The 25,267-nt window shown below is 39.7% G+C and overlaps 1 protein-coding gene across 3 annotated transcripts in view; it reads left to right on the top strand.

The window, feature by feature from the left end:
• The window catches only part of rbm20 (RNA binding motif protein 20), a 58,203-nt gene that overhangs the window by 12,634 nt on the left and 20,302 nt on the right, over nucleotides 1-25,267 (top strand). The window contains exon 1 of one of the 3 annotated variants that reach the window (XM_016679430.1): nucleotides 21,701-21,862. The exons of the other annotated variants lie outside the window; for them this stretch is intronic. Coding sequence (XP_016534916.1) covers nucleotides 21,786-21,862 — 77 coding nt within the window. The 5' untranslated portion in view covers nucleotides 21,701-21,785. Of the gene's footprint in view, nucleotides 1-21,700; nucleotides 21,863-25,267 lie in introns of those variants that run through there. 3 annotated transcript variants of the gene reach the window in all.

The raw sequence follows: 25,267 nt of genomic DNA on the forward strand, positions 1-25,267 counted from the left end.
AGAAGGCAGAGAAGCTCAATTATTATTTCTTTGTTCACAGATTATTTGTCTCATACAACATGACAGTTTGATAAATACTGCAGCTTTCACTCCTTGCAGATAAATTATGCATTTTTATAATAGGATAGATTATAAATATCCGTTATTGTCCCTCAGAGGTGACATTCAGGTGTATCAGCAGGAAATAAGTGACTGCATAGAAAGGGGAAATGTACAACTCAGATTAAAAGAAATGTTCAACTCACTACGGTAATTTAAAAAAACCTGAGAAATGAAAAACTCCAAATCACAGTGAGGATGCAAACATTTGACCATGTTTGTGATCTGAAATCTTAAATCCACGCTGATCCTGGGACTGGATGCTACAACAGGAGGTGATCGATTCACCTGAACTCAGAGGAATCTCACTGTTGCTGTTGGCCGTCTGTAACTTAAAGTCGTCTCCTTCCTTTAGCCTCCACCTTAACCAAGTGTTCATTGCTGTGTTGACACACAGCAGCAACTGTGGATAATCCTAATGTTAAATGGCTGACGGCTGCGTGGCACAAGGTAGCGCCCCCTGTGCCCCCTGGTGTGGCCTCATCTAGTTCAGGTTGGGGTTCACTTTCAGTCGGAGGGGAAAAACCGCCTGAAGCCTGATCAGCAGCAGCAGCCAGAGACATCAACTCAATGGCCTCCGTATGAATTTAACCATGAAAACGTCTGACCACAGATGAACAGGAAGTCTGTGACGAAAAACATCAAGTTTTACCACATACTGCCGATTGTGAAATCTCTTATTTTTCTTATTTCATACAATAATCATCCCCACACTTGCTCTGTTTTGGGGTTTCTAGCATGATTTAAAGGAAAAGCCCTTGTTTTGACCTTTTCCCCTACATTCAGCATTACATTAACATTAAGCTCATTAATAAAACAATGGCTTGTTTAACAATGATCAAGACATAATATCATTTCCTGTGAGACCACGCGGCAGAAAAACATGATGGATTTATCTTTGGTTTTTTGCTTTTTAAAGACAGAAAAAAGTTAAATATGAAGTTAAAATGTTAAGGAAAATCTATACGATTGTTGTCATTTCCATCAAAAAATGTTGGCAAGAGATTTCCCAGCAGGTTTGGTTTGCGTTGGAATGCTGATTAAAAGCGTTCACACACAGGATGTTTGAACACTAAAAGCTTTATAAATTTGATTTGCTCTTTCTCAAAATAGACAGAAATCGATAAGTTTTTATTCTCATCATTTCTCTGACTGCAACCAAAAATAATCATCCCTCAGTTTGCTGTTCCTCCAATTAACTCGTATATATTATTAATTGAATAGTACGATCACATGTTTTCTGATTTTATGAACACATTTAATCTCTTCCGTTGAACTTCCTCTGAATGTTTCTAATTCTGGGAGCACAATCTAGATTTTTTTATGTTTAGAGATGGACAGAAATGAGCAAGCTTCAGCATCTTCATTCCTCCATATCGACACAAAAACACAGCAGTGACAAAGGAGAGCGTTCACAGTCATCATATTTACAGATGAGATTTACACCTTGCTTTGAATGGACACCGTTTAATCCTGATATTGTCAACAGTTTCAGGATCTAAGGCCTCTATTATCGAAGCCATGATGTGACTGAGCCGGCATGAAGGTCCTCCGAAACGAAGCTGGGTCGACTGTATTTATATACTGAGTGAATACATTTTGTATTAATTAATCCAAAGCGGTCAGAAACACAGCATCCACAAGTGTATTTTCAGTGTAACTCCGGTTCTGTCGTCGGTTTTGAGACCACAGAACCAGAACTTGTTGGCAGCGTTACAAAGGGCAATAATCATGTCAGTAACGCTGTTAGAGGATGATCAGATGCTGTGTTGCACTTTAACTCAAAATGCACAGTGAGCAGGCATCTTATTTTATTTATGACTTATTCAACAGACGTCGTTGCTCCGATTAAGGTTTTCCCAATCAGGAAGTTAAGTGAGTGAATACCTGAATATACTTTAAATACTTTAAAATAAGAGACTGTAAAAGTGTCCACTCCTTGGACTTTTCCATATTTTTTCACATTACAACCACAAACATAAATGGATTTAATTGTAAGTTAATGTGAAAGACCAACACAAAGGGAAGTAGAGAGAAAATTATTCAAAATCTTGTTTGTTTTTTTTTACAAATAAAAAAACTGAAAAGTGCAATGTGCAAAAGTGTTCAGCCTCCTTTTCTCTGAGTGCCTTCAGAAGTTGCCAGATGACTGCTGATGACCAGAGCTGTGAGTAATCTAAGCTCAGTACAAATCCAGCTGCTCTGTGACGCCTCAGAGGTTAAGAGAAAACATGAAGTCCAAGGAACCAGCAGGAGGGTCAGGGAGAAAGTTATGGACAAGTTTAAAGCAAGCTTAGGCTATAAAAGATTTCCTAAGCTTTGAACATGTCACTGTTCAATCCGGCATCTGGAAATGGAAATGGTATGGAACAAATGTAAACCTGCTAAGATGAGGCCGTCCACCTGAACTTACAAGCTGAACAAGGAGCTCTGATCTCAAAGCAAAGAGGCCCATAGTGACTCTGGACCAGATGCAGAGATCCACAGCTCAACCTTTAGTCGTGCTCTGCACATATATGGTCTTTATGGAAGGGGTGCAAGAAGACAGACATTTTTACAAGAAAAGAGTAAGGAGTCCTGTTTGCAGTTTGTCAGAAGCCATGTTGGAGACACAACAAACATGGAAGAAAGAGCTTTGATCAGACGAGACCGAGATTGAACTTTTTGACCAAAATGCAAAACGCTGCACGTCACTCTGAATAAACCAAACGCAAATTTCAACAAAATATATTTGCTTTATTTTTTTGTTGTTTTAATGTGACAAAATATATTAAGATTCAGGGGATATTGGCACTCTTGCACCTAATTCACCCTCGCTGATCAGCGTGGCTCTGCAGAAACCACCTTTTGCCTCGACTTTGAAATGTTATTTCTGACCAATCAAAGATGGCCGCCACAGTCACCTTCTGATATTTTATCATACAGAATTTATCTCCACAGACTTAGTTTTACAAGACACAAGTAGCTGGTCTTCAATTGCTTTTTAGCACTACTACATATAAAAAAAATGTTGGAACGTTGCATAAGAAATATTACATGCAACATTTCTTGCCAGTCATCTCAGAAAGTGAAACTTGCATAGAATCGTCACACATAAAGTATATTCCAATCCTTTGTTTATTGTAATTTTGATAATTATGGCCTGCAGATTATGAAAACCCAAAATTCAGTGTCTCAGAAAATTAAAATACAATGAAAAGGATCATGGTGTCGCACCTTAATCATGGTGTTTTCAGCTAATGAAGTCAAAACGAGTACAGAGGTTTCTTAAGTGGTCTCTCTCTGGGTCAGTAGGCTACACCATCCTGCTGAAGACTGCTGGCTGGGCAGAAGTCCAGAAGACAGTCATAGACACCCATCACAGGGAGGGGAAGCCACAAAAGCTCATTGCTCAAGACCCTGGTTGTTGATAGAGGGCTGTATCCAAGCATGTTAACAAAAAGCAAGGAAGGAAGAAGAGCGATAGGGAAAGGAAGAACTGCAGCCTTGAGAGGATTGTCAAGGGAAAGCCATTCCAGAAGGGCCACTGTACAGACGAATACCAGACGAGGCTTAATGTCTCATTCCCCATGTCAGGCCACTCCTGAACCAGAGTCAATACCAGAGGTGTTTTTTTGTTGTTGTTTTTTTCTGGGCTGAGGAGAAAAGGAGCTGGACTGTTGCACAACAGCACAGAGTCCTGTTTTCAGATGAAAGTAAATCCAGTCTCTAATTTGTGAATGAAGGTCCCAGACTCTGGAGGAAGAGTGGAGAGGCGCCGACTACAGTTTGCTTTAAGCTCAGTGTGATGTTTCCACATCGTCTGCTGGCGTTGGGCCATTGTTTTTCTGAAGTCCACAGTCAACGTAATCATCTACCAGGAAATTTTAGAGCGCTCCAAACCCGCGCCCCCCTCTGCTAACAAGCAGTATGGAGATGCTGATTTTATTTTCCTGGCACCTGCCCACTGCCAAAGGTACCAAAAGCTGTTTCAGAGACCTTGGTGTTCCCATTCTTGATTGGCCAGCAAATTCCCTAAACCGTACAGAAAATCTATGGGCTGTTGACAAGACGAAGACGAGAGACTCCAGACCCAACAAGGCAGATGATCTGAAGGCAGCTATAAAAGCAGCCTGGGCTTCCATTACACCTACACAGTACCACAGACATATCGCCACGATGCCACTGCACATTCACGCAGTAATTCATGCTGAAGTGGGCCCAACCAAGTACTGAGTGCAAGGAATGAACATAGTCAATGAACATAGAATGGTGCATAGTCTGAAACCTGAAACATGTTGTTGATTGGTCTAATGTGATGCTCTAATCGTCTGAGACATTTAACTTTGGGTTTTCTCTACCTGTAAGCCATAATCATTAACATTGGAAAATAAATAAATAAATAAGAGCTTGTAATAATATTTCACTCTGTGAAACAAATCCGTTTCACTTTCTCACTACATTAAAAACTTTTTTTTGAGAGTTGCTAGTATGAAGCTCCTGCTGATGACTTTTTTATTTACAAAACAGTTTGTTAAATTGCTAGCCAATAACTTCAGCATGTTTTTTTTTTTTCCTGGTTCTTGGTTTTTAACATCGGACGGTCAACTTCAACCGTCCCTTTGCCTGCCAGGACCTTTCAGTGACTTAAAGAACATGTGAGGATTTTGGCACAAAAGGATTTGGGCCGTTTTATCTCTCCTATTGCTGCGCAGAATGTTGTGCCAATTTGTAAACACAAAGAATGCAAATGAGTATTTTTATTTATTTTATTTATTTTTTTATTTTTAACGTGTACTGTACGGCAGTGTGGCACTAGGAATAGATGCCCGAGTGTTAAAGTGAGTCACAACTTTCATAAGCAGAGTGTTACGGCTTTCGCCATGATGCGCCACTTGATGTATATATGAAACTTTAATATGGATTTCTTTGTGTCGGTTTCAAATGTAAAGGACACAGAGACAAAAAACTGAGAAAGGTGGGAAAAAGTTTAAAAGGAAAGAAGATGGGAGTAAAGGAGAAAAGGAGGCATAGAGATAAATCAACACCCTTGAAGTCAACCTGCAGAAAGAGAGAAAACAACAGATGCATATATAACAGGAGAAACACCACCACTGGAAAATACACACACACACACACACACACACACACACACACAGCAAAATGAGTATTTTTAAAGAAATACATTTTTTTATTATGTTGAAATATTTAGTATTGTGACAACTCTACCACCTGGTTATCCAGTGAGCTTTGAAGTCTCTGCTTGGCTCAGGGAAAGATGAAATGCTTTTAAATGAATTATTGTAAATTTTACGTGGTTTCTTGTAAACTTGACTCTAAAATCCACCCAGAAAAATAACAGAAATGTGCCGATGACGCCCCAGTTAGTTATAAAACCAGCTGCACTGACTCAGCAGTAAGTAAACGATCAAATATGAACAGCGATTCTTGGCTTCGGCTCTGGCTGGGCCCCAAACGGCTCTGCTGCTTTCTTTGGTAGCTTTGTAAAATGCTCCGGGTTTTTCTCTCTGACCTTGAACTCATTTGACAGATTTAAAAGCAAGTCGTCGTGGGTGTAAACGATAAAAGGGAGGAAAAGTTTAGAAATGGCCCACTTCAATTTTTTGTTTCAGTTGTTTAATTACATGTGGACTCTTTGCTCGAACGCAGTACAATTAATCCCCATGCTTGACGTTATGAGTCATAAGTGAGTCAGGTGCTTGTTATAGGACTGTCAGCATTGCTGCTGCTGCTGCTGAGCTCTTTTGTTTTGCCAAGGTAAACACGAGTAGGAGGACTCCACATTGAAATCTGCCATTTTACTGCTATTTGTTTGAAATAAAGACGGCGAAAAGGGAGGACTGCAAGCTGATGTTGCAGCATTTCTTTTCATATTTCAGGGACTCGGTGCAAAACTAACTTTTTTTGGTCTCCCTAAACATGAAGACATGTTGCATAATTTGCTAGTTTTTGAAGCACATTATCACCTTTTGTTGGGTCTTTTTCTTGCTTTTGGTGTTTTCCTTTTTGCGTTAAAGCAAAAACAAAGTGCTGTGGAAACCCTTTTTGTAGATTAATTACAAATGCACATCTCCACCGTTGTGTGTCAGCGTGAGCGTGCATTTGAACAAGGTCATGCGTCACACATACAGATCAATATGTGACGCATGCGAGCAATGAACTTGCAGTATGTACTGAATGCATGTTGCCCCAAAGGTGTGACAGTAGGAGGGTATGGGGTTTCCAGATAACACAGCCTTCCCATCACCCCCGTGTTTCAAGTCCCTCGGGGAAGCTGGCACCGACAGCTGAGCCTGGAGAAGGCTGGAATAAGTGGGACTGCTGGGGGACTGGAGCACGTTTTCCTGTCTAAAAGGCATTTTCCTTTCTCACAAGGTTGAAAATATTGAGTAACGTGCAGGAATTCAAACTTGCAGTACTGCAATCAGAAAAGCGCTCAACTTATTTGCTTTTGCAAAAAGTGACACAAGATATTTAGACATCTTGTGACAGATGGTTCCTCCCTTTTTCATTTATTTTTAGATATGTTGTCATTCTCTTTTATTCTAGATCAACAAAATTTATTGGTGCAAATGCATTCATTTATTTAGGGCGTTTTACACCAGATATGCCCCTAGACTAGGTTTGATTGGGAACCAAAGTTGCAACATTTGTAACATTTTCAGCTGGTGCAGTTCACTTTCACACTGCACTGTGTCAACATATCCAAGTCTTTTGAAAAACCTGTTCCTCTCCCTCACCTGTGGTGGCGCTGCACCAAGAACCACTTAACGGCAGGGAAACCTCTGAAGAAGACATGAGAGCAACTCCCCTCGTCACGAAATGTAAACAAAAATGGTATAGCGACAGACTTTAGCACTTGTAGGATTTCTCGTTTGTTTTTGGTCAAAGACCGCGAGCCATTTCACCCGAGAGCGCGAGACTCTTGTTTGTTTTGGTTGCATTTACCCAGAATGCCCTGCACTTTAGCTCACTTCCTGCTTTTGTTATGGTCTCTGGTCCACTATTCGAGTTCACTTCAACCAAAACGAGACCTAGGTTTTCAGGCGGACCAGAGTTTGCCTTTTTGGTCCACATTAGGGTTAGGTTGCACACAGCCACCTCACCAAATGAACCGGACTTCCCAGGCAAACGAACTGGAGTTTGATTAAAAGCGGACTGGGCAGGGCTGGTGTGTGAATGCACTCTAAAATTTGTAATTATTTTGAGAAACCAAAAAGTCATGAGGTATTTTTGTCATTCCAAACAAACCCAATTGCTTTCTGGGTTGTAAAGCAGAATTATGTTTGAAACGTGTTTGTATAACTGTTTATATAATGAGAAGCTGGGTTATATATGGCAGCATTTAGACCCAATTGGGTGCAAAATGTTGCTTTTTTTTACTCTATTTCTTTAATTCTCATCTGTTAGAAAGGGGGAACACGAGGCTGTTCTCGGTCCGGTACGTTCCGCTCTGCGTGGAGAGCCAGGTGGGTGATGTATAAATTATCGGAGCTGCCACATCTCCAGCTCACCCCCCTGTCTGACTGGCGCTGCTCACACCTAAAATGGGTCTTAAAATCAGGGGGTGTTTGTGTGTGGGGGGGTTGGAGGGAGTCTCAGTTAGAGCTGATATATAACTTAACAACTCAGCAATTGTAACAGAGTCTGCAGCAGTGGTAATGGATAGCAATGTGTGATATTCAGAGTGCAGTAGTGGAGCTCGATTGTGCTGCAGCACAGCTGACAGTTTGAGGGCTTATTGACAGCTGGGAACCGTCTGCCTCATGGCCAATGTCAAGATAAATGAAGGTTGTGGCTTCTGTGTGGAAAGGTGGACGCATGGTGCCACATTTTCAGGCGTCCCTTTTTACAAACGCGCTGTACTTTTAAAAAGCATATTTATTTCTAGTAATTATGTCTCCTATTGAGAAATGAGTTGAACAGCTTCCCTGTAATTTAATCCAGTGGTATTTAGAGTTACTCAAAACATACACTGCTGTTAAAAATATTTGCTCCCTCACAGATTCACACCCTCAAATGTTCAGGTGGAGCCCAGGAGCAAAGTGGGTGGAAAACGTCTAGGAAACCTGGACCTGAATGTGAAATAGTTTTAACCACTTTGTGTTGCTCAACAGGTTATACATTTGCACCAGCCCTGTTCAGTGCGCTTTACTCAAACTCCAGTTCGTTTGTCTAGAAGGTCTGGTTCATTTGGGGAAGTGTGAATGCACAAGTGAACTCTGATCCAGCTACAAACCTAGGAATCGGATCGGTCGAAATGAAGTCTGGCATGGTTCAAAACCACATGTGGATGCAAGTGGAGAGGAAACCGCTCCATAAGCAGGAAGTGCAGTAGCACAGGGCATTCTGGGTAAATACAATGTAAATGTACGCGCGGTCCTACCGTCAGCGGTAGAAAATGGCTCATGGTGTTTTAACAAAGACAAAAGAGAAATCCTAGAACCACTTAAATCTGACACTACTTCATTTTTGTAGTGTTTACATTTCATGAAGAAGGAAGTTGTGCTCAGTGTCTTCTTCAGAGGTTTTTGTGTCATTTCCTGTAGAGGTTTTTGGTGCAGCGCCGCCCCTGGGGAAGGGAGTGACAGATTTTTCAAACGTTTTGGATCGTTAGACAGCGCAGTGTGAAAGGGAACCACACCAGCTGAAAATGTCCACTACACTACTTCTTCTAAATGACTTCTTGTTCTCCACAGAAAATACAGCGCAGTTAATGTTCAAGTTGATGAACATTAAAGACTGAAATACCAGCAATAGAGCGATTCTGTCCCACTTAGACAACAACTACATTAACCTAAAATAATTTGTGTAGTTTTGCGTTCAGTAGGAGAAAACCACTTGATCATTCTTTTAAAACTTGTGTGTGTGTGAATAAAGCTGTGATTCTTCCCCCCAATGTTTACACTCTTGTAGGAAACTTGTTTGCAGAATCTGTGCTGATAACAAGCCACATCTAATGGTGTTTTTTTTGTTTGTTTTTTATTTCATTGTTATGCATTAAAAAAGTTAATGTAATGCATTGTTTTTTAAGATGGTAAAAGGAAGTTAATGGATGTAAAATAAAATGGCAGCAAAGTCTGACTGGAGTTAAAGGTTTTAACTCCCAAATCTCAACATCTAGAACTGTGAGTGAGAAACGTGGGGGAACTCGGTGTCATATGTCTGTCGCCTCGTGTGCCGCCAGTTTGAAGCAATCATTTGCCAGTTTGATACATTTTTCTTTTTTCTCTCTCTCTCTCTTTTTTAAAAGAGGGCAATCTGCATTTTATAACAAGACAGAGCCTTTATGGACGAATTTGTTTCTATGATTAAATTGGGGGAAAACGGTGAAGTTTTTGCTATCAGAGGAAGTAGCTATGAACACCAATAATGTAATTTTACGTTTTTCTTTGAGTTTTAATATTTGCTGTTACTTTTGGTGATTGGGGTGATGTTTTTTTTTATGAATATAAATCTCAGTGAGGTTTTTATGGCTGTCCTTCTTTTGCCAGCTTACTAAGTCAGCCTTAGTAACAACTTCAGATCACTTTCAGGCATTAACATGTGTTCAGGAATAGCAGTCGATGATATATAACGTGCACGTGCGAGAAATCCAGCAGATTACGTTGCAAATTGTTGACATTGGTGAAGATTCTGCTTTCACTAAATTAACTAAAAGATGTTTTGCATCATGCACAGAAAAGCTATAAGTCTGAAAAGCGTGTTTTTTTTTTTAACCACAGACTTATACTTCTTTTGTTTTATGCTTCTACATTGTATATCCAAAGTGTTTTATGTAAAAACATCTACATTTCAGCCCAAATTGAACAGCTTATGCCATCTCTGTACAAATATGCTCCATTTATTTAATCCATATGACTACATCTAGTAACAATTTTCCTAGTTTTAAACCATTTCTCTTTTTCTCTGGTTTACGCTCCTCACATGTGACATGTAAAGAAGTGAAGTGGAGCTCGTTTGTTAACGTTGAGCTGGAGAAGACGTGCAGCGCCGCTAAAACACGGCCGGTTTGTTGACGTCGTTTGGCTGGTGAAGGTTTCCTCTTCGGTTTGAGGCCGTCGTCGTCCTGAAGATGCTCAGAGTGAGACGCAGAGTTTCGAGGATATTCCTGGATATTCAGCGCTGAGTCATGTGAAGGTGTGTGGGCCCGTCTGTCAGCGTAAGCCTTACGCAACAGACACTTCCTGAAACTGGGTCAGGTTATGCATCGTACCTGTGCTGATGTAACAAATCTACCATTATTTTATTTTATTATGACACGGTCATAATAAAACGATTGCTGCAGAGATTTAGGGGTTTTTGTAGGTGATGTTGTGAATGAGCAGCAGCAGGAAATCCTCTCGATTCAACATAATCATTATTCGTTATGATTAAAAGGCATCACCTCTCTAACTATGATGGGTTTGAAGACCTTTAGGTGGTAACACTAATTCCAGCCCACACTTAGTGGGAAATCATCTAATAATGACCAGAAAAGTTATTTGATTTAAAAAAAAAAATAATAATAATTTCTTATCATTCTTATAAATACTTTCTATATTAATTCGAGTTGGAAAGGCAATGGGAAAAGCCAGTTTTAGCTTTGGAAAAAGTGTTTTTGCTGCAGGAATAAGAACAAGATACCTCCTGTCTTGGAATCTGATTCTGTAGCAATATTAATGCCATTTTTAATTATTATTTTTTGACACATCTCTTGTCATCAAAAACATCCTGCAGCGCTGGCTTCACAACTTGGATACATAATGCATGCCGCTCATGTACGTCACTTTTCCTGTAAGCAAATATGTGAAAAATATATTTTTTTATAATGTTGCACATTACATCTTTAAGTATAGAAGCAAAACAAAACCGTGGCATGACAGAAAAAAATAATATTCTCCGTCCTGAAAGGGTTGGAGTCTGCACATTTCACACCCTTTATCCCCCTACACTTGCACTATACATAAGCTGTCACACTGAGAAGACGTCCAAGAAATATTCTTCACGTTTATATCAGCGTAAGACGCAATTTTAGATATTCCAAGAACCAGCACCAGCGTGACGGCGCCTCAAACAGTAAATAAGATAACTCCCTGCACTTCAAGATGTAATTTCCTGCGCTATGTGATGGCAGAAACAATAACCTACTATTCCTGGCTCCTGCTATCAGCCACTCCGCCAACACCGTCGTCAGGTGTCGGGCATGGATGATGAAGAGACGTACATGTGGGTGGGAGAGGAAAACGAGGCAATGAGGGTGAATCACACAAAGCAGCAATGCGCTGCTGACACAGACGCACAAACAGGAGGAACCTCTAGGCCCAGGCAGACGTGTGTGTTTGGTTAGAGAAGAGATTAGAAATCAGAGACAACAAGGAAGCCCAAAATAACCAGTGTGTTGACGACGGAGGACCTGGAGGGTTCCTGTTTGTCATCGCCGGGTTAAAATCCATTCCAAAGAGTTTCCTGACAAATTAACTCCCTCCTAATCGATGGCACCGCAGGGAGACCGGGCTTGGGAGGGGATTGAGATCATGACAGGCCACTTCCTGATTGTAAATGTGCAGGTGCTTCCATCCACAGTAGGGTTTTAATCGTGTCTCTTGCGCCTGTGGCTTTAGTTGGGATGTAACTTCCGGCGTGACAAACAAAGAGCTCAGAAGTTACATTGCAGGCATATTTTCCATGAGCGGGTCTGTCGGAGCTCAGGGACAGCTGTCAGTGACTCGTCATCGCACAGTTAGGAGGGCAGCAACCTTCCCGGCAAAAAGCAGCTTTCACTAGATAAAACTTCCTGCTGTCTGACAACCGCTGTCTGTCTTTGCAAAAAGCAGATATTCAAAGAGTAAAGCTCGGAGATCCCACATGTTCTCTAGGTTAAAAGACGACGGCGTAATCCTTCTTTTATAGCGCAGATTTTTCGGCATGTGTAATAACTCTGACTGCGCTCCCAGGGAATCCCCTGACGGCCTTCACACAGGGCATATCCAACCCATTCTGCTCACTGGCTTTCAAAGGGATTTCTCCTTCACTCGCTTTTTCATCCCTTCACTTGAGAGCGTTTACGGAGCAGCTGCTGGAAAAGTTGTGAAGTTCCCTCGCCCGCGGAGCTCGGAAATTAATTGTTATTTGAGCGGCCTGCGATGCCGGCACTTCCGTGGGATGAGGCGCGTTGAGCCATATGGTCTGCTGAGCCTCGACTTTTTCTCTTTAGTGTGTGATTGAGCGTTTTCCTTTAACGCGTTCTCCATGAGCCGGGCTTATCCCTGGGATGGCCTGACATCTATACTGCTCTGCCCTGCGGCGCGTCTCCTCACCAACATCTGAGACAGCCATACAAATCCATTTCCATCAGTGAAAAACATTACAGAAGGACGTTTTAAATTATGTCTTGGTTGTTGAATCTCGGTCTGTCCTGGATTCCAAACTTACAAAAGGGAAGAAGTCATTTGGAGACATTGACATTTATGTTGACGATGAGTATTATTATTACTGTTGTTATATTTTAGCATCTCAATCACTTTTTTAGATCAGCAAAATCTCCACTGAGCTAATACTTGCCACTGTGTCAATGGTTTACATGCATCAATTAAAGCAATATCTCTTCGACTATTGTGATTAAAATAAAACAAGGTTTGCTAATAATGCTGCCATAACGCTACAATAAAAGGTATTGTGGTGTACCGTGTTTTTTTTATGACTTTGTAATTTTGTGTTTTTGTTGCGTAAAGCACTTAAACACCTGCTGCTACAATGGGCTATGCAATCAAACTTTATTGATTGATTTGATATTGCAATCAGGGTTGGGTAGCAGCAGAATTGCGGGTTTTGTAAAGTTTTTTTTTTTTTAATGTTTCTTTTACCTGATTTTGTTCTTTTCTAAGTATGTTATTCTTATGAATTATTTTTGTTTTGTTTTCCACATAGCTTTATGTTTTGCTCCATCTGGTGATGGGCTTATTAAATATTGACTGTTTGACGTTTTGATCAGTCACTCCGTACTTCAGTAGACTTTTTACCAAATACTTTTTAAAAATATGTTGAAGTGCTTCTCTTACTTCACTACAATTTTTGGATATGTTACCAAACTACTTCATTCTCTAAAACTATAATCCCAACTAGATGGTGTTTGTTGGACACACCCTGCTGCAGCTGCATGCAGGGCTGGATTTACAGGGATGCACATTTATTAATGCAGATTGCAGCACATTCATGCGCAGTCCTGCACATCAGCAGGTGTAAACTGATATAGATTTAATCTAGCCAATAACTCCATGTTGTTCCCAAAATATTTTACAATAACTTCAAATAACTTCAAATATTCAAGTCTTGTTTATATCCTTAAAAATCTAGAAATGTTTACACAACTCACCTGATATGGGCCTGTGAGTTTTAAAGTGCAATGTTGGCAAAACTCACATTAAAACAGAGAAATAACAAAAATCTATGTAAACCCCAAAAGTCATGGCCTTGTCTTTCCGTCAGCCTCCTCCAACATGTGTGTGCTCTGCTTGTGCTGTTCAGTAACAGATGAGGCTACATCTGTCCTGGACGGAGGAAATTTTATCTGCATCTGTCCACATGCTGACGCTCCAAAAGCACGTTTTCACGGTGCGAATAAAACCGTTAAACCTTCAAAGTTTTCTAAGACTCAGTAGAGACAGGAAAACAATGAGAGCCAAAATCTCCAGGCAAATTCTACTGATTTATTCTTTAGCACAGTTTTAACCCATAGTTCACCTTTTTGAAAGGACATAGAAAATCTTTTGATGACCTTCTTTTGTTTATTATGCTAATGAGTCGATAACAATACATTTTGTTTCCCAGTGATTCTTATCGGCCCAACTAAACACTGCCTGATACGTTTTCTGTTGTTTGTGTATTCTTTTAGTTTACACATTGTTTGGCTATATGGGTGGATTCAAAATGTGTCTGTCAGCACAGTACACACACATACACACTTTTATTCTCTAAGTTTCTCAAATGGATCTCCATTTTTTTCTGCATATATCAGGTTCCCAGTCTTGATTGTGTCGACCTAATATTCTGGTGTTTAGCTTTTTTCTAATCCAGAGAAAGAATATTTATACATTTCCCCAGAAACGGTTTTATAAAGACAAAGATTTCTAGTAAAGAAATTAAGCAAATAGCATCACATACTATTATATTTGTAATTTTTTTTAATTTTTTATCAGATGTATTCATCGTGTTATTACATCAGGTTTTACCTCATTTCTCCCTTTTGTCATAGTTAAATAAAAAAACTAACCAAACCGTTCTGCAAGGAGGTAAAAGTGACTCTCTGCATCAGTTCAGGTGACATAATTTGTTGCATAAAAAATATAATTTCTTACTGAGCTATTTTAGTCTATATATTTCTAAACTTTAAAAATGAGAACGATGGGAGGAAGGAGCAGAGGGGAGCTGCTATTGGTTGACAAGTCGCTAAAGCGGGACCAGTCTTTAGGGTGTGATCGGTATTTGTGAGGTTGACAGAATGACAGATGGCGAAAAAGAAAAAAAAAAAAAAAAGCAACGCCTGCTTTAACCAGAGATGAGAGTGAGGTAAGAGCAGAAAGAGAGAGAGGCTAAGTTCAAGTGGAGCAGAGCTGCGGGGGGTTGTGGGAATCGTTGCTACGTCACCTCGTGCACCAATATAGCTCAGATGTTGCTGACCACGATGCAGGAAGACTTCGCTTGGATGCTCTCGGTCCTGCTGACGGTCTGGAGGAAAATGGATGGCCGTGCCTTTGGAAATCTGGGCTCTAATCTCTTTGAAAATTAGCAGAGAAACTTTAAACGTGTCTCTGCGTAGCAGTCGGTGGTGTTGTTAAAAAGAAAAGAGGGCGAGAGAACTTTGCTGTCTACACCCGTGCAGCAGCTATAAATAACTGTTTCAGGGCAGCAGGCAAAATGGTTGGTCAGCCTCGTCTGTCGCAGCCGAGACCAGCCAGCCCCGCTTCTCATCTTACTTCACCTCTAAGTCTTGTGACAGGTCCTGAATTCCCCACCTCACAAATATTTCTTTGATTTACCGTTACACGTTTTTAAATGAAGCTCTGCTGAGCTCGAGCCGGAGCTTTCTTTAATTGTACTTATAATTATGAGCACCATGGTTTCAGGCCATCATCTTCCCTCTCCGGAAACTTTGATGAGTCAGACACATCTGTGATGTCACTTTGTGCCGTCGGGTGGAGTAGCTGGGGTCCCTGCTCTCAGCACCCAGTTTGACACTCGGCGTCAGCAGATCCCAGGTAGCGCGGCGGCTTTTCTTAGCTCATGTGCTTACATTAAAACCAACTGCAAAACACCTGATAGGCCAGAAAAACATGGACTAGAGCTGATAAACTGTTAAATTGTTGGTGGTGACAAAGGTTTAGCCGCTGTTGTTTATGAAATGTTTCCTTTTTACCCCCACTAAAACATCTATACCCTATAAATATCATTGTTTTCCTCAAGTTTCCCCCCAAATCCTATTTTTTGTATTTGTTTAAACTCTCACCAAGACTGAATAACATGAGACTGCAAAAACTATTTCTAACACCAGGTGGCATTTCTTCTCCGCTTGGTCAGAAACAACCAATCAGAGCCAGGAGGCGGGTCTTGGTGCTGTCAATCAGGATTGAGCGTGTGCTGCTCAATGTGCTAATGGCGGAAAAACAACTTACCGTAGCACGGCCACTGTTATCAGTGGCTATGCTAACTAACCTGAGCATTCACAACAGGCTTTGTTGTGGGGAACTGCCTGTACACAGGCATGATTGACAGCACGAGGTCCCTCCTCCTGGCTCTGATTGGTTGTTTCTGACAGAGTGGTGCATTTCTGTAGATGCCAGTATCACAGGCAGAAGGCACAGGAGGTTCACTGTCTCATGTTATACGGTCAACATGGTGGACATTTGAACATTCATGTAAAAAAAATAGATTTTTTTAAAATATAAAAGTTGCGTGCTGCGGCTTTAAATTTGACTCAGGAGGCCAATAGTAATTGTCCAGCTGTGTGTAATTTAACCTCAGTGCAAGTCCAGCTGTTGTGTGAAGGCCTTCGACGTTGAGCCCAGCAGAGAGGCCTGAGAGGAAACGGTTCAGAGAGTCGGGTCAAACCTACCGAGACACGGCTGGTTGATTAAACTGATAAGACTGAGCAAGACGACCATGAATTAGAGAAGCAGCCATGAGACTCCTGATATGTCTGGAGGAGATTTTCACCAGATGAAGCTGGTGGGAGCTCATTTTAACAATGGATTTAGCTAAATATAGAAAAATCTTTAAAAAAAAAAGACCTTTTGAGACTCAAACTGCAAAGTGTTGAGTCAGAGGCAGCTGAATGTAAATCCACGGTTCAGTTTTATTTGAACAGAAAAAAGCAGTTATCATTTTACTTCCACCTCCCAGTTATATTTTATCTTATGCAGAGGTGAGTAGAAAAATTTTTCTCAACTAAGAGTACTTCGACGTATTTTTACTCAAGTAAAAAGTAGAAACCACTCAAATAAAAGTAAAAAAACAGTATTTGGTAAAAAAGTAGCTCATCAATTATTTGATATTTAAAAATGACATCATCAGATGGATCAAGATTAAGTTATGTGGGGAATTTTGGTATTTTAAGGAACAAAATAAAAATACTTAATATAAATAAAACATACTTACAAAATCAGACATTTTTCCAAATCAACATCTTTCAATATGAAACTTGTGGAACTTTAACAAAAGTCTGGAGAAAAGCTTTTTGTTCACTGAATCCACAGCGTCCAGAACGTTTACTCAAGTAAGAGTGACCATACTTCATAACGCAGTTATTCAAGTAGAAGTTAGAAGTACAGCTTCTAAAAGTTCTTTTTTTTTCCAAGTAAATGTACACGACTCTGATTTTATGTGTGTCACATAAAATCCCCCCCATAGATTTACCTGTGAGGTTTCATGTCAATCGGTTTAAGTGGCATGTTGTAATTTGAAGCATTTCTTAATATAAAAGCTGGACTTATATAGAAAAGAAAACATTTTTATCAAATAAATGAAAACCGTTGTTAAATTTATTAACAACTTAATAATTCCCTGCGGTTTGTGGTGGGAAATATTTTTTATTTCCCAGCTGATGTTTCAAACAGGGGTTTGATTCTGCAGTGGGCGCCATGTCAGCGGGACGTACAGGCCGTTTTCCTGCTCTGGGGTAAATCTGTTGGAATATTCCTGGTGAGGAGGAGGCAGCTGTCCAGTCTGAAGTTTCCTCCTCTGACCTAAATCTCACGGCGCACCTTCGCAAAAATAACTGGAACACGATCACATGGAGAGAAAGGATTTGCAGCTGGATTTCTGCTTTTCGTTGACGTTATTGTGAGTCGTCAGCTTTCAGCGGGCAACTGACGCTTCTTTTTTTATTATCATTTGATTTGAACCTAAATTTATCCTCCGACTTTTACTCCTGATCCTCTCGGCATAAATCTGAGCGAGTCGTCGCCAGATGAAACACGGTGTGAATCAAAGTGACGGCGCTGACCCGGTGGGCATTGTGAGGGCCCAGATCCCGTGTCCCTGGGGCCCAGATGCCTCGCCCGCTGGCATGGTGCCGTAAATTAAAAGCTTTCCTCTGTGCCAAATGTGGAGAAGGGAAGCTGAGCCTGCTTCCCCGCCCACACCGACCACCCTGCTGCTGTTGGATGTGTTGACTTCGCAGCCGGTGTCTGATTTCTTAAAAAAGTGAAATCAAGATGTCAGGACCTGTTTGGACCTGGTTATGGTGTTTTCTTCCCACCCCTGCCCCTCATTTTAATGCCTTTTCTTATCCATTTGTGTCAACACAGGCTAATTTATGTGTGAAAAATCTAAATAAGCAATCGGAGAGGATTAGTTTTAAACCACTTCTTCCTTTTAATGTGTTATCTTACATCACCAAAGCATTTTGTTTTCCTTCAACAATCACAGAAAATGTAAACACAAGTCTGAGATATTCCATGAGTGTTTCAATCTTTAAAAAAGGAGCATTAGCGCCCTCCTCTGGCAGACTGACGCGTCCCTGTGGATCTCTTGGGGCTTGTTATGTGGCGCCATCTGCTGGCTACCATAAAACCAGCAGGACTTGACAGATGGTTGGGTTTGAGATCGGACTTGTTTCTGTTCTCAAAGTTTTCGTGTCAAAACTGGTTTAGAGAAGCAAAATGGGTCAAATGTATCTTTATCTATTGAAAAAGTAAAGTAATAAAAATAAACTGAGAAATGTTTGATGGATTTTTTTGTGTGCATTTTCTCTGCTATTGTGTAAAGAAAAAATATTCATCTTTTTTGTTGTTTTGATTGTGTTTGTGGCTTTTAAATGAAGCAATAAAGTAGAAACTAAACTTCGGTAAAAAGAAATTGCTTCGTCATCTGAATTTTTTTAGAAATAAAACGGCAAAATTATGGTTCATTGAGCATTTGGGAGGCGCCAAATGCTCAATGAAAAGATGTGAGCGAGTGCTTCATGTCCCTTTGTTTGGAGTTATTTTCTAAAACAAAGGAACAAACTAGGAAAGACCTGCTTCTTCCTCAAACTTTAAACATGAGGCTCAATGTACCTTCTACTTCTAATTTACTAATTTACACTCACATTTAATCAAGTTTCATTAGTAAGTTGCTGAGGTCCCTTGTCAATTCGATGGCTCTGTGCTTCGTTCTTTATTGTTTTTCTCCAGATTTCTTCTTTGTCTTCTTCACAGTGATACTAATATCACTGTGTTTATTTCTTACACTTCACTGCAGCCTTAAAACCAAGCTACTCTTCCTCATTGTCGCCATTCCTCTCTTTTTATCCGTTCTCTCCTCGTGTCTCAGGTTCTCAACATGTTCAAGCTGTCAAACGTGTCGATTCACCGTCGTTATTGTTCAGACAGATCTCACGCCTTCCTTAGGAAACATTGTTTGGCTCCGGCATTAAGGAGGAAATGTCTCCAACACCGATGACCATGTGGCAGCAGGATTACAAAGTCTAGATGGACTCACCTTGTGAGAACGTAATGGAGGCCGGAGTGTTGCTATCTGTAGCTGGGTGCTCTTGTACCTTCTCATGTGTTGTCCTGTCATCAAGGAGGCAAAGATTTGTTGACTATGTTATGAGAACACAAGTTCAGATCGTTAGTTTGGAAGACTGGGAAGTTTTGCGGACCAGGCACACCCCACAGCTTGAGAACCACGCATTTTGCTGTTTCGAGTGGCGCATTTGTTGTTTTGGATCCGCTTATTAAGTCTTTGAGGACAGCTTTTCAGATTAGACGTTTGGTTAACGTCGTTTACCAGCGACATGAATCATAAACTCTGGCAAACTGCAGAAAGAAACAGATGCACCAGTCCAAGGAAAAAGACACAAGACATTTATTTTATTTATTTATTTATTTATTTATTTTTTACCATATTACGAGTGGAACTATTGAGAAATTGCTGACTCTAAACAAGCTCCTATATCTTACAGAAAAGTTACTTGTAAGTTAATTTTGCCTTATTTTAAGCGTTTGAAGATATTTGCACTAGAAACTGGACCAAAATTACTTGGTAATTTTTTTTTAAATGCATGTTCTCAGCCCAACATCCAGCTGTAGTTTTGAAACATTGACTCCTGCAACTACCCACCACCTAAAAGCTTCCACAGCTGCTCCACCAGGCCGAATGGCACCACAGTTATCGCCCAGCATCAGATGACTGGTAGATGCACATTCATGAATAGCAAATACTGGAAGCGAAATTAGTTTTCCTGCTCATCAATAGCGGATTATAGTGATTTATTTGCCAGTTAGATTGTAGGATTTCTTCAGACATGCTGGATTTTCCAGGAGATTCAGTTTGTTCATGTTTACGATTTGAAATTGTACATTAATTTTTAGGCTCTCTTTTTGCTTCCTTGCACCATGTGTGGAGAGTGCTAACCATGTAACTCGGAAAGCTGAGTTAGACTCAGTTTGTAAAGACACACAATCTAAAATTAACAGCAATAATTTAGCCTCTAACAAGAGAGAATATGAACGTAAACATTTGTAAGTGAATCAATAACGCATTTAAAATTTTACTTTATAAAACTAACCCACTTTTTTTATTTAGTCTCTCATAACGGACTAAATAACCAAAATCATTGTTGTTCATTTTACAAACACTATTTTTTTTTTTTGGTCAAATTTTCACCATGTTTCATGTTTTCACTCATGTAGAAATGTTGCAGATTCAAACTAAATGTTTAGTTAGAATGCTAAATATTTAGCTTGCTAATCCCTGAAGGTTAATATTTAGTTTAAAATAGTTATTTATTTAGCTAGAAGCTAAATATTTAGCCTCAAACAAAAGTATTTAGTTTGAAACTAAATATTTAGTTTACAAATTAGATATTTAGGTCCAAACTAAATATTTAGCCTCAGATGTTGTCAACCTAAATGTTTAGTGCTTTATCTAATTATTTAGTTTGAAACTGACATTTGTAAGTGAATGAATGACACATTTAAAAAGTTACTTTGCAAAACTAACCCACATTTTTTTTTTATTTACTCTCTCATAACAGACTAAATAACCGAAATTATTGCTGTTCATTTTACAGACATTATCCCATAAATAATGTCTGTTATTTATGGGATAACAGACATCATTGTTACCCCAGTTATCATCTCTTATATGTTGTGTTTCATAAACCTTAAATGATACTTAAGAGATTGTATTTATTTGTTTCACTGTTTAAAGCAGATGGTGAAACAAATAAACATTATTCTCTCAATCTGACAGGGGCAGAAAATTAAACAGCCTCCTCTTTGTGCTGATTGGGTGCAGAGATAATAATAGTTTGTTCATCTCGGTTAAGGCCAAATATAAATCCATGTCTACTAAAAGAGAAATTTTAGATTGGGAAAAAAAATTGCCTTCATTGAATTTCTATGTTTTAATTCATACAATCCAAAGTGAAACGTCATTAAGCTGGAAACCTTTCTTTTTTAATTTTTGTTATTTTTATCATGCATGAAAATTTAGAACATATTTGTAAAACTGCAAATCCTGAACAGGACCAGATATCTGCAGTTTATTAAAGAATTAAGAGCAAAACATTTTTTTTTTCATACCAAAGAAGGATAAATAAAATTCAATCTGGAAATCAAGCATTAACAAACGATTAATTAGCTCGTTTAAATCAATAAGTTACAACAATGTTAATATTAGTTTTACACCTGAAATCAGATGTTGTCCGTATGTTTTATTGAGACAAATCTACATGTACTCATAGACACACTGAGGAAGTGGACACTCGCTTCAGTAAAAACCATCTTCATCTCTGTAATCACGTGTGAGTGCAGCTCTGTGTCGGCGGCGCTGAGGGATTAAAGGTCAGACGGAATCCAGGGGCATTTACTGCTTTCCGTCACCTTGAACCTGAAGGGCGACTCTCCTCTGAGCTTTACTGCCTCTGTGGAAGCAGCAAAACCCAAAGGCCAAATAGTTTAGCTCCTGTATGCTAGTCTAACCCCGTCCCTACGCGCACACACACACACACACACACACACACACACACACACTCAACACTTGTGACTTTTCATCACAAGAGCCTCTGGCTGTCCGTTTAACACAGGAAAGCTCCGTCACCCGTCTCAGGGTAAGGACCGCTGGCTGAGATGTTATTCTAGTGTACATGTGTGAGCATTAGTGGCCGTGTCAAAGGGTACGGGGCGGGGGAGAGGGGCCCATCCGTCTCAGATGCTGGGCAGATGTCAGAGCATGAAGGAGCCCTGGAGAGCGGCGGTAGTGTCAGAGGTGAGGCTCGTCCCGCGGCTCCTCCAGAGAGGTTTGTGTTTGTCGTCTGCGGCGGCGTGTCGGAGATTTAGGCAGATCTGCTCGCTGTTCCGCTGGATGTTTCAGCGAAATTCGATGCTTCGGCCTGAACTGCACCAAATCCGGCCTCTAATTTGTTACTTCCTGCCTGCGAGGCTCCGCTGAGCGATGGGGTTGGTGCGTCGTTGGGTTGATCTGCCGGCGGAGCTCTGATTGATCGTTTCAGCAGAACGGCATGTCCTCAATGAGTTACAATGAGTTTTCTGTTTTAATTGTTTTGTTGTTCTTTCATAATTTCTGAATATTTCTGTATGACATAGGAAGCTGTTATAGATGAATGTTTCTCCTTTTTTTTTATTTGTACCTTCTCCACTCTGCTGTAATGCGCTACATCTGTGGCAGCTGCTGCCTGGAGCTGGACTGAGACGCTGTCCTTTATAATACGGCGTATTGTAAAGAAACCATTCTTTAAGCCATAATTAATACATAAAATCATCAAGCAACATGTTTTTGTTTTTCTATTCTATTTTCGTTTTTCTAAATTTCTGTGTGGGGGTATTTTTTTCTGTTTATTAGGAAAAGCATTTCATGTGACACACACTTAACTCTTTAGGTAGAGCTTTTCTCAAACTGGGTTTGTGTGCCGAAGGTTTAAATGGACACATTTAGTAGCAATTGTCTGTGGCCAGACTTGAGAAAAGAAAAATTATGAAATTTACCGAAATTTTCAAGTCCAGTCCTTTGGATCGAAGTCAGAATATATTAAAAAAAAAAACAACATCGTTCTCATTCTGACACATTGAGCGTGACTCTGCGTTTTAATTTTCTTTTATTTTGAGCCAACATACAGAGAGGAAGCTCTCCACGTTTGTTAAATGTGTTTTTAGATAACTGCAGTGAGGTTTTCTGACAACTCATGTTCTCTAGATTTAGCTTTCTGGCTTTGCGAAAGCTTTGTTTGTATTAAACAAAAAAAAATGAAACAAAACTCACAAGAGAAAAAAACTCACAAGGTTGTAAAGGAGCCCAGCTGAAGCGTGATTTCTGGTGTGGCGCATTGCTAATAATTTTATGCCAACTGGGTGATAAAGTTTGGATTTCTTTACGATGAGGTTTTTTTATATTTATATATAGAGAAGTGTTATTCCTGCTTTGTGTTCATTTGGGTCAGTGATCAGCAGCTGATCAGTAAATACTGAGGTGAACAAATGACTTTGACAGACTACAGGTTGCAGTTATGTTGCAGATCAGTCAGATGGACCGTTCTCCATCTGATTGGCTTCTCAGCATATTCACCGCTTGCAAGACGAGTAGATTTCTGACTGAAGCATTATGGGATTTTTTTTTCTTGCCCTTTCTGTTGACTGATGATTGAATAGGCCAGGCATCTGCAACCTTTGACCACCTGCAGCCTTCATAGAAAACTTCAGGGCCCCAAATTTTACACGAGCTTTGGAAAATAGCCAACTTTTTTTTTCTTTTATCTACTACATGAGATTTGTTGTCTTTCTTAAAGAAAACATTGAGTTTCTGTTTTTTTAGGATTTAAAACAAAGAAAAGTGTAAAAAAAAAAAATAGCAAAATAGAGAATAGATACATTTTCTGATGATATTTTCTGATTCTGGCTGCAGATCTGATGTTTAGGCTGCTGTTAAAGCTAACGTGTGGCAGTTATACACAATTCATTTCTAGGTGAGATTTGAACATCTCTGTCATCATGCATCTCTTTGATGGAACAAAAATACTTGGCTTTGAAAGGGAAACAAATAACAGAAAGCTGATTTCAGACCTGAGTGAGGGAATCTGATCTGTCTTTAGCGACTTTTAGCTGGCAGTTCAAAGGAAGATGTGAAATCTTGATTTTGTTTCTCTCTCGTTTTCTTTTCTCTCCAAAGCTTTCCCTTCAAGTTACTATTAGATACTAGAACGTAGGAATTAGGCTGCAAACTTCTTTATTTACAACCCGTAAAGGTGGTATAAGATGCTTGATTAAAAATGACATTTGTAATCATCTCAGCTGATATTCTGAACGACTAATTTCTCATACCTAAAGGTTTCCTTTAACAGTGCAGTAGTTGGCTTATTATCTTTGATTTAACCAACTTAATTTAGTCTATTTTTCATTGATTAAACAGTTAGGAGCAGGCTGCTTAATTAGTAACAAATATCACCCTTAAATACATTTATTACCAGTTTGTTGCTTCATTTACTTTTGTTGCTTTTTGCTCTCAATTCTACTTATTTCTGGGTAAAATATGCTCCTGCTGCAGTTTGCTTCAATTTCCTAATTATCTGGCTAATCTGGGAGACAGAGTAAACGTGTCAAAATAATAAAATATACTTTTCAGTCGAGGTAAACATGTTTAAAATGCGTGTCGCCTCAGCATGTTCTCCCCGGAGCAGAAACTGAATTGTGCGGTGAGATAAAATGTTCCCTCCCTGCTCCTCATCCACCGGACCGCCCGTGTTTCTGGTTTTTAAACTCTTCCCTTCCACACCTGGTGGTTGTGTATTTGACACCTATATTCCCCGATCGTCATTGCAAGATTAGCCTGAAGTGTCTCGCGCGCCGTGCCAGCTGCTCAAGAGGCCATATTAGTCTTTTAAGGACACGGTGCGTCGGGGCGGCTGTGCGGGCGACTCCTTTATTTATAGCTTTGAGTCACTGGATGGAATGGTGTAAGCGTATCTCTCTCCATCAGCATGCTTGTTCACTTAAGAGGCCCAACCATTAGAAAAACTTTTCACAACTAATAAGTACAATAAACACACAATTAAGTTAATTACATACAGTGCGAAAAACGGCTCGTTAGCTTGTTTTTTTTTTTTGTTTTGTTTTTTTTCTCACTTCCTGACTTGATTTCAAACCAAAAGTTCCTGTTTTGGCTCCACTAGGATCAACGAGGTGAATTATTTTTATTTTTTGCCAAAAATAAATCTGAGAATTGTTTTTTGTTTGTATTTTTTTTTTTCTTAGAATTTTTGCTTTCAAGATTTACACAATTTCTTTGATGTTTGGAACAAAGAAAACAAAAAGCTTTTTAAGCTGCGTAACTTTGGTCAAATAATTTTAGTATTCTTAATATCAGAGCTTTGCAACCACTAAAACATTTTTTTTTTTGCCTTTACGTCACTTTGTAACTAATTTAATAGCATAACTAAGGTCTCTATTGATTTCAAAGACCCATCTGTGCTCAACATTGAGATTCTGAGTGTTTTAGATTGAAGGAGCCATAAATTATAACTACATTTTGAGACGTCTTCAATATTTCCTCATAATCCTCTTTCTTAATGTTGCCATCTATATTATATAGAGCAACAGCATGACTGTGATTTAAACTTTAATTTATTCAGACCACCACCATGTCAAAATTCACGTTCAGAAACGCCGTCTATGGCTCAAATTTAAAAGGCTTT

The sequence above is a fragment of the Poecilia formosa genome, unplaced genomic scaffold (genome assembly GCF_000485575.1).
Source record: "Poecilia formosa unplaced genomic scaffold, Poecilia_formosa-5.1.2 Scaffold211, whole genome shotgun sequence".
NCBI classification, from domain to species: domain Eukaryota; kingdom Metazoa; phylum Chordata; class Actinopteri; order Cyprinodontiformes; family Poeciliidae; genus Poecilia; species Poecilia formosa.